Source organism: Benincasa hispida, chromosome 1 (assembly GCF_027475165.1).
Source record: "Benincasa hispida cultivar pf3 chromosome 1, pf3_genome.v1.1, whole genome shotgun sequence".
Lineage (NCBI taxonomy): Eukaryota > Viridiplantae > Streptophyta > Magnoliopsida > Cucurbitales > Cucurbitaceae > Benincasa > Benincasa hispida.
In genome coordinates, this window is record NC_143478.1 from 39,913,958 (window position 1) to 39,924,301 (window position 10,344).

The window sequence follows — 10,344 nt, forward strand, 5'->3', positions numbered from 1 at the left end:
TTCTTCAACAAGATTGCAGCAGTGAGCTTTTCTCCTTCATCCCTTGATTCAAGCTTGTTTTGAGTCCTACAACTCAATCTAGAGCACCAAGAGAATAGTGGAGAAGATCTTGAGGTAGTCTACAACAAGATATGGAGAAGATAACAGCTGGAGATGGAGCTTTGAAGAAGTTCACAAGAGGTATGTCTTGAAACTCAATTTTTCTACAAAAGCATACTTTATATTTTGCCAAATTTAGTGAATTTGAATGTTTAGATGATCCTTGTGCTTCCGCTACTGTTGATGCAATCCTACACATCTCCCTCTGTAATTTCCGTCACATCCTTCGTGAAGACTTCCCGTCTTCCTTACGTCTTCATCGTCACCCACATTCTATTGGTGTAATTGATTTCTCTTTACAAAACTTGCATTCGTACCTTTCTAGAAACGTTATCACCAACCTAACTAGTGCTCATCGTCTCTTCTTCCATCTGACCTCCCGTTTGTTCGACTTTTTGTTCCTCAAAGAGTACTCCCTCAATTGTTTCTTCGACCATCTGGCTCTCTGTCTTCTCCTCATTAATGTTTTTTTCCTTCTCTCTGATGCTTCTACATCTCTTGATCAACATTTCCACTTCCCCTAAGTCCTTATCTCCGACCATCTCACACTTCACTGCTAGTGGTGGATACGAACGATCAGGTTTTTGTTCTTTGTCGATTGCTCCATTTCGAGTTAACATCCTTTTTATCGTTTTCTCCTCTTTTGTGGAGCTTGCCATTACTTTCTTTATTTCTTTTGCTTCCATCAATGACATCTTCTCATCGTTCCCAAGGGTTCCATTGGATTCACCTTCTCCTTTGTCTATCACTGTTGTAGATTTCCTCTCAATGGAGCATCCTAGAACCTTCATCCTCCCTTCTTCATTAATGCCTTTCAACATTTGGGAAGATCCTTCTATAAATAAGCCTTCAATTGTAAGCTCATTGTAGGTTTCAAATTCGGCTCTCGTTATCGACTTTTCCTGTTTTTCTTCACTTGAAGGTTTGATTCTCTGAATTTCAACATTCAACAGCTTCAAATGTTGAAGAATGGTCTATATCATTACTTTTGTCTCAGCCTTGCCTCTATCGATATCATCCAACCTCTCTTCCATTGTTTTTTGAACCATTTTCTTTTCTTCTCCTCGGTTTTTTTTGCAACTTCTCTCAGATTTCTCTTTCAAATATTTCACGCTTGTAATTTTCCATCCATTTCTGCATTTGATCCCATATCCATGGTTCTTCTTCCCCCATTGCTAAAAAAATAAAACAGTACCCAAGAAAGAACAACTGTGATACCAATTTGTTAGGATACCATCTAACAAGGAAATTCTCAAGAATATAAAAACAAATAAGAACTGTCAAAGATAGATTTGTATTGCAATATCAATAATGAAACTCCAATATACCATAGCCTTTGGAGAGGGCTACCCTCTTCCTCAATTTCCCAAAGGAAATTCCCACAACATTCTTCATACCCTTCTCCAATCATTCTCCTTATGTTTATAGTAAAAATACCAACTCTCTTACTAACTATTTGCTAATTTACTCCTTCTAATACTCATACTAATATTCTACTAATTATCCCCACATAATCTTAACTAGGGGTCTTACAGATTCTTGGAAATAACTTATTCCAGATAGAAATTGAAAATGGTAAAACAAACATGGGATTTGTATGTTTGTGTTAATTTCCATGCAGAAAATCCTCCAAACAAATGACCCCTTAGTGATTTCTTGATGTTTATTTATTCACCTAGGGGTGGAATTGGTTCGGTTCGGCTTGGTTTAGAGACCAAACCAAACCGAACCGATATTATTTATACATGGAACCGAACCGTACTGTTTGTGTGGTTCAAACCAAACTGATTCCATTCGTTTTGGTTTGATTTCATGAATCGGTTTCGCTTTTTTTTTTTTTGCCTCTTTTAAACTTTTTTTTTCTTCTGTCATTTATTTTCCTTCTTCCTTCCACTCTCTCTTGCCTTTTATTTTCCTTCTTCCTTTTTTTGTTATTTTACAAATTTTTTACATAATTTAAATTGCCTTTTATTTTCCTTGTTCATTTTTTTGAAATTTGTATATTCTCTTTTTTTATACTCTAAACATAATTTAAATATCAATCCACAATAAGAACATGTCAAAAGTACACAATACACAAATTTCTCAAATATCAATCCACAATAACTCATAAAAACATATCAATCCAAATGACTACAATAAAAAGTTAAAAACTAAAAAGTTCTCCAAAGTACACAATACACAAATTTCAAACAACTAAAGTCTAAGTCACATAAAAGCAAATAACAAGCTAAACACTAGTGCTGAATTTTAAAAGTTCAATCAATACAAACAAATTTGTTCGCTTGTCAATCATGATTCTCCTTCTCCTTATTTTTTGCATTTGCCGCTCCGTTCAATCCCGTTATAAAGATTAAGAAACAAACCATAAACTTGTTAGTAGTTACTATAATAAATATATGAATAAATATGTTAAAATATATATATAAATATGTTTAGAATATACGAACCTTCCTCTTCATCTTCAATTTCCTCCAAGTATTGTCGTAAACCAATGCTAATTTGTTCAGAACGTAACCAGTTTTGTGCACAAGTGCCTCAATAGTGGTTGGAGATAATGAGGTACGAAAAGGATCAATTACTCTCCCACTAGTGCTGAATGCAGACTCAAAAGCAACTGTGGATACCGAAACTGCTAAAAGATTTCGTGCAATTTTGCTAAGAATCTTATATCTAGAAGAATTTCCCTTCCACCAATCTAAGATATCAAAGTTATCCTCACGTTTAACACAAGGCTCCAGTAAGTAAATATCAACTTCTAAATCCACACTTTGCGAATCATCTTCATCCAAATCTTCAAAATCAAAATGGAAAATCTCTGAAGCACAAGCTCATTGTGATGGTACCTATAAAGGGAAAAATAGAGAGAAAACTTATTACCATCAAAGAAAATCATTTAATTAAACTAAAAATTCAAATATTTCATTGAATTCACGAATTGTTGATCCTTCATTCATTTGATAGATCAAAGTTCAAACACAACAACAACCAACAACAACAACATCAACAATATCAAATCTCTCCTCTTTCCAATGATTTTTAATTAGCTATTAAAGTTTATGTCTTTTTGTGCTAAAACATATCAAATCCCTAATCTAAAATAAAGATTTACACAATTTCAGTAGGTCTACCTTATGTTCAATAGGCCTGAATGCCCGATCAGATCTAACGTCCTCATTTTTTGATACACTCAACAGATAAAGATTTACACAATTTTAGTAGCTACTTAACAAATTTTTTTTATTTACCTGAAATCTAAATCAGATGAGGACTGAGGGAAGATGAAACCTCGATTTCGAACTCGAAAACGAAGACGAAGACGAAGACTGGGACTCGAACTCAAAGATGAAGACTATAAATGATTTGGAACTTGAAGATGAAGCCTCGAACTCGAACTCAAACTGAAGCTGAAATGAAGAGTGACAAGTCGAAGACGAACTGAACTAGAAAGTCGCCTGAAATGTTGGCTAATGGACTCAAACTGAACTGGAAAGTCGCCTGAACTGCTGGCTGACAAATAACGGCTGCGGGCTCGCCGGGCTGGCTGCGGGTGGCGGGTGCGGTAGCTACAAACCCTAAAGAAGAAAGAAAGAAACGAAAGTGAAGAATTGACTCAGACATCAGGCTCACGGACTCACAGGTGCGACGGCCACAAACAAACCCTAAAGAAGAAACGAAAGCAAAGGGGAACGCCGAACGTCGAACGAGCACGAGGGAACTGAAGGGAATATTTTATCTTTTTATTAATATTTTATATATTTATATTTAAACAGTTCGGTTCGATTTAGAAACCGATTTTCAAACTTGGAACCGAACCGAACCATTTAAATTCGGTTTTAACAGTCCGCGAACCGCATCGAACCGATTTTTTCGGTTTTTCTTATAAATCGGTTTGGTTTTGCAAATCGGTTCGATTTAAGCGGTTTTGTTGTCCACCCCTATATTCACCTTGTAAAAGGTTAATTATGTACTCTAATTTATTCAATAATATATAAAATTAACAAAGCACTTTGAAAAATTTAATGAATGGTATCTTGTTAGAAAATCAAAAGTGATTTTCAAAATCTAAAGAACATTCCACTAGAAATGATCAGTAATTCTTCTAAAATGAGAAAAGTGATTTCAAATAGAAATTATCATTTTCAAGAGCCATCCCAAATGCACTCTCAGACCAGCAATGGGAGAACCGGGCAAATTTATCTATGCCAAACTAGAAATAACACTATGCAACACTGAGGATGATCTCAAAAACTGCCAAGTTCTTTGGAGAGAAGAAACATTCAACTTAATCTCCACAAATCAAATGACTTCCTTCTTCAAGATCTTCCCCTTATAAAAAATTTCTATTGGCTTTTCAATTCTAGATACGAGTGGCTAGTAAGCACTGTATTCGGAAAAATGGACTTTTAGAAGGTAGGTACTTTTCCTCTTCCTTCAAAAGTAAATAGAATTTTCTCAATATAATAAAGTCTCCCCTACTCAAAGGAGGTTATCAGAAAGTGCCCCAATTTTATTTTATTTTTTTTAATGAATTGAATTAGGCCCTCTATGGACGATTTATTGAAATTCTAGGATTAAAATCGAATAATTAAAAGTACAAGGATTAAAATTTAAAAAAAAAACAAAAGGGACAAAAATGATAATTTAACCCAAAATGGTAATTACCAATAACCCCCACAAGAGCAAACTCCTCCTTTGAAATGGTGGAACCGGTTTGAATCTCTGACAATCAAAGCTCTCTCTTCAATCAACGATATTAACTCAATTACAGTGTGACAATCTCCACAAATTCTTAGATTTTTCACAATCTGAATTGGAGCTCCAGGTGGAAGAGCAATCAATCCATAAGCAATTGCTAGTCTCTCACTATGTTGAGAGAGAATGGCTTCTTTATGTTCCTCTTCTACATCATGAAGAACATAATTTGTATCTGGCTGATAACCCATATCTTTTAGCTTAATACTTAGCTCTTCAAGTTTCGCATAAAGAACATCAGAAAATGGATGTGAAACATCACCGGCCAAGAATGAGAAAATCCTGTTTTTTACCTCAATCCAGCTGCACCCAGCTTCCTTCTTCACCTTCCTATCATCCATCAGTTTCCTCACCTGGGCTCTCTCTTGCCAATTGCCAGCCACAGCATGGATGTTGGATAACAGGACATATGCGGCCGAGTCGTTCGGCTGAAGTGAGATGAGCTTTTCTGCAGCAAGTTTTCCGAACTCTAGATTACGGTGAACACGACAGGCCGCCAGCAGAGTCCGCCACATTGTTGGACTAGCAGGAAATGGCATTTCATTCATGATGCCCATAGCTTTGTCGAACATTCCGGCTCGACTGTATAGATCAACCATGCATGAATAATGCTCTATTGTTTGATCAATATGGCAATCATTGATCATAATATTGAAGTACTTTTCACCTTCTTCCACTAAGCCTGCATGAGTACAAGCAGTAAGAACTCCAATGAATGTTACATCATCCATTGGTAATCCTTGGTTTCGCATAACTTGAAATACCTCAAGAGCTTTCTTGGCATCACCATGTTGGGCATATCCAGTGATCATTGAGTTCCATGAAACTATATCTTTCTCCTCTTGTCTACTGAAAACCTTATTTGCACTCTCAATATTACCTCTTTTGGAGTACATTGTGAGCAAAGAACTGCTTACACATAAAGCATTACTCTTTCCTGATTTCACTGCAGTTGCATGAATTTGTTTACCATGTTCTACTGTTGCTGCAGGGGATGAGCATGCATTGATGACACTAGAAAAGGTGTACTCATTTGGTTTCACTCCCTCTTTCACCAATTGAATGAATACTTCCATAGCCTTTTCAAAATCTCCTGTTTGAGCTAAACCGCTTAACATGGCTGACCATGCAACAATATCCTTCGCATCAATAGAATAAAAAACTTGTGCACTCTCAACGACATTCCCCGTCTTAATGTATGCATCTAAAAGAGCAGTAGCTACTGAAGGTACTTTCTCATAATCAGCTTTAATGATTTGTGCATGAAGTTGGCCAAGTAATGAAGAAGGTTTACCTGCAAGGACCGTGGAGTAGGTGAAATGGTTTGGTCTTATGCCTTCCCTATTCATTCGACGAAATAAATCAACCGCCTTCTCGTTGTTGTTATTCTGCACAAACCCACCAATCATGGCTGTCCAGGTTACAACATTATGAGCCCCATCCACCATGGAGAACAACTTGAAAGCTTCATCCACTGAGCTGCACTTGCTGTAAGTGACCAGGAGTGCTGTTCTGACATTGTGATCAAATTCATAGCCATTTTTCACCACCCCACAATGCAGCTGTTTGATGAAACTCAATTCCCTCTGGTGAGAGCATAGCTTTAGAACAGTACAAATTACAGTATGGCTGAGCTTAACACCTGCAAGTCTCATTCGATGAAACATTTCAAAGCCTTCTAAATCAAACCCAATGGCTGCATAACCAGCAATCATAATGTTCCAAGTGACTGGATCTCTAACAAGCATACTATCAAAAACAGCTTCAGCATCTCCAACCATTTCAGATTTTAGATACATACATGTCAAAGAATTGCATACAGATGTGGTTAACTCAAACCCATTCTTTACTATCATGGCATGAACTTGAGCTCCTCCCTCAATCCTACTCTCATCAGCCAAAGATCCAAGAACAGTTGCAAAAGTAAAGTCGTTTGGCTTCACACCCTCCATCTGCATTTGATTAATCAAATGTATAGCTTCATCGTTCAACCCATTGCGTGCATATCCAGCCATCAATGAAGTCCATGACACAACATTTTTTATACCCATTTCATCAAAGACTCCTCTGCCATCTTCAAAATCTTCCGTTTTCATATACATATCAACAAGAGCAGTACCAACGCTGACATCTTCCAGAAACCCAGATTTCAAAGATTGACAGTGCACCTGTCTTCCCACAACTTGATCGAACAAAACTCCGCAGACCTTCAAAGCACAGGACAGAGTGGACCCATCAACAGCCAACCCTGACGAGTGAAGGTCCTTGAAGAGATGCAAAGCTTCTCGATTATGATCGTTGCGAGAGAAATCGAAGAGAAGACGATTGTAGTGTGAGATATCTTTAAGGGGAATTTCGTCGAACAGTTGGTGGGCGTAACGTGAGCGGGAGAGTTTAGAGAAGAGGGTAAAAGATTCATGGTCAAGGGAGCCATGGGAATGCAAAGGATGTTTGATTTGATGTATAGAACTCCGAAATCTGCCGTTTCCAACAGTGATTTTCGCCTGGTTTTTAAGGGTCCTCAGAGATAAGCCTAAAGTCATGGGAAATTGACAAAAATATGATACATTTTAGAGGGAAGAAGCTTTTTTTTTTTTTTTTTTTTGGTGGGGGGGGAAGACAAATGGAAGGAAAAATGTCCCTATGGCCATTAGTTAAATAAAACCTAAATTGAAGGAAAAGAAGAGCAGTGCCTCTCTCTCGCGTTCGATTCTTCTTCGACAGCACCTTCCACGCGGCGATTCTTCCCCAGCGGCGGCAACTTCGAATGGCAGCACCTTCAAACGGTTCATATATTTGTGAGTCCAGTTATTTCTTCCATCGTGGGATAGAATTGACTTCATATGTTTAGTACGTTTTTAAAATTTTAAATAATCTCTTTTTATTATTACTATATTTATTTTGAAAATTTTTAATTTAATAATTTTATCCGATTTTGTTTCAATAAAATATGATTTGTAATTTTTTTTCTTTTACTTTTTAAAGCTTTTCTTCACCCCCACCTTTTTTTTTTTTATAATGAATAACAATGATTCACTACATTTTCTTTTACATAAATATGATTAAATAAATTGAGACACTAAAGAGAAAATAAAACTTTTGATTCCATTTTTTTTTTAATTTCATCTTCTTCTTTTTATTTTTCTCTCGTTGTTGCTATGTATTTTTATGCTATCAAGAATTTTTTGAATTGAATCTCTCCCGTCATCTTAGTAGCCAATATAATGCCACCACATTTCTTCAACAATTTCACTTTCAATTTCTCCAAATTTTGAGGATCATTAGAGAACAATTCTTCATTTTTCACTAATTCTTGCTAGAAAATATTCTACTAAAAAAATATCCATTGATGACTTTTTTTGTTATCTATTACATATTTTTTTCAAATATTTTTAACATTTATTTGATATGTGAATTCAATTAAATAAAAATATTTTACAAATTTCTATGTATAAACATCACACTTAACGTAGACAAAATACTATTATTTACGTAATTAACAACCCTACAACATAATTTAAGATTATCAAATATAATTTTCTATCGCAATTAGAGCCTTAAGTTGGTCAAGGTGACATTGGAGTTGGTTGCTGGAGTTTGTTATCGGAGGTGGTTGTCGAAATTCAAAGTTAGTTGTCAAAGTTGTTCGCTCGAAGTTGATCATCGAAGATAATTTTCGTAGAAGTTTGTAATCGGAGTTGGTTGTCAGAGTTAGTTATCGGAGTTTGTTATTGAAAGTAGTTGCTAAAGCTTGAAATTGATCGTCGGAGTTAGTCACGCGAAGGTGATCGTAGGAGTTGGGTTACTGAAGTTGTCATTAGAGGTGGTTGCCGAAGCCTAGAATTGGTTGTCGGAGTTGGTCGCGCGAAAGTAGTTCTTGGGGCTCGGAATTGGTCGTTGGAGTTGTCATCCGAGGTGGTTGTCAAAGCACGGAGTTGGTCGTCGAAGTTGTCATTGGAGGTGGTTGTCGAAGTTCGGAGTTGGTTCTCGCAATGTAACAACAATAGTCGCTGTAAGTGGTCATAGGTGGAGCTATTGAAAACATTAGAATAATGAAGAGTTGGGATGAGTTGGTAAAATATGTCAACTCAACTCTACCAATATTTAAAGTTAGTAGGCCAAACATTGAGTTGATATATTATATAACTCAACTCAACTCATATTGATAAGCTAAACACCCCTAATTTTTATTGAGTTTTTTTATTTGTAGAAGTTCATTGGGTTTATTTTAGCTTGCTTCTTGTGAATTTTGTTGTTAGTTGGGTTTAGTCTCAATTGACCTCACTTGTAAAAATTATTGTTGGGTTTATTTTTCATGACATCAGTTGCAAAAGTTGTTGTTTGGGTTTATTTTCCATTAAGATCAGTTACAAACATTGTTGTTGGTTGGATTTATTTTGGTTTGTTTTTCAGAAAAACTATTTTTAAGTGATTTTGGGTGGTATACAAGATGTTAGGAATTTTTTTTTTTTTTTTTTTTGAAAAAAAAAACATTTTAGATTATGGGACACATTTTTCTAAGTGTTTTAGGTGATTTAGGGTGAATATGAACCTTTGTTTGCTAGTTTTTTTTTATCTAACAACAACTTTCAAACTTGAAACATCAATTGGAACTCGTTTTTTATACGTGGTTTTGGGTGATTTAGGGTGAGTATGGACATTTATTTGCTAATTTTTAGCAACTGTTTTTCATCCTGCAAAATCTCACAACAACTCTCAAATTTGAAATACTTAATTGAAACTCTCTCGTCATTTAAAAAGTTCCCAATTAGCACAAGCATATGAAATGGGAATAAAACAATTTACTGAGCCTACAAGGGAGGCAACATAAAAATTACATATAGTGTAGAGAGTAATATAAATCAGAACTAGGCAAGCTAAATAATCTCTAATTGTGATAAAGTCAATAATCCTCCTTTGTAGACAGTTTTTTTTTTTTTTTTTTTTTTTTTTTGCTCCAACTTTCTAGAAGGAATATTACTAAGGAAATGTGCCACCTAGAAAGCTTTAACTTTATGATTATACAATAAAATCCTAATATTATAATAAAACAATGAATATCAAGATCTTTGAACTAGATGATTTTCATAATAACATTAGTTAGAATAACATATCTTTATCTATAATAATGATCTCGCGAGGGATTGTATTTCTCTCACCTGGCATTTCTTTAGAACTTAATTAGATTTTTTGATAAGAAAAAAATAATTATTTAACGATGACCAATCACTAGAATCTTTCCATGAATTATCTTTTACTTAATTGACCTAATAAAATAATAGACCTAAAATATAAAATAGTAAATAATGCACGTTAATGATAATATTAAATTTAAATAAGAGATTTTTTTTAAAAAAAAATCCCGTTAGAGCCATATATTTTCATAAATATATTTTAATTTGAAAATTTTCATTCAAGACTTCTAGGGATAATTTTGGACACTTTTACCATTTTTTTTTATTATATTCGTTTTTATGTCATTAATGAGCC

The 10,344-nt window shown here is 35.1% G+C and overlaps 1 protein-coding gene across 3 annotated transcripts; it reads right to left on the reverse strand.

Annotated features, from left to right (window-relative positions):
• Nucleotides 1-2,204: 2,204 nt before the first annotated feature.
• LOC120070318 (Tetratricopeptide repeat (TPR)-like superfamily protein) lies at nucleotides 2,205-7,702 on the reverse strand. 3 transcript variants are annotated; one of them, XR_016530493.1, is made up of 3 exons: nucleotides 4,765-7,702; nucleotides 3,348-3,674; nucleotides 2,205-2,945 (listed from the first exon to the last, which is right to left on the reverse strand). XR_016530493.1 is itself a non-coding variant. In XM_039022243.2 (2 exons), the coding sequence occupies exons 1-2, from the start codon at nucleotides 7,395-7,397 to the stop codon at nucleotides 2,858-2,860; spliced, it is 2,721 nt and encodes a 906-aa protein (XP_038878171.1). In that variant the 5' UTR covers nucleotides 7,398-7,702; the 3' UTR covers nucleotides 2,208-2,857. The 3 variants fall into 3 exon arrangements, 2 of the variants coding, with proteins under 2 accessions (XP_038878171.1, XP_038878172.1); XM_039022243.2 differs by lacking the exon at nucleotides 3,348-3,674 and having other exon boundaries at nucleotides 2,208-2,945; XM_039022244.2 differs by lacking the exons at nucleotides 2,205-2,945; nucleotides 3,348-3,674 and having other exon boundaries at nucleotides 4,608-7,702.
• Between the last annotated feature and the right edge of the window lie 2,642 nt (nucleotides 7,703-10,344).

What these genes read in the sequence shown, in the direction of transcription:
- LOC120070318 (XM_039022243.2), bottom strand. Translation starts at nt 7,397, where the DNA reads ATGACTTTAGGCTTATCTCTGAGGACCCTTAAAAACCAGGCGAAAATC. An exon ending in TGCTCTTGTGGGGGTTATTG is followed by an intron (nt 2,946 to 4,764) that starts GTAATTACCATT and finishes TTCCCTTTATAG; the next exon opens with GTACCATCACAATGAGCTTG.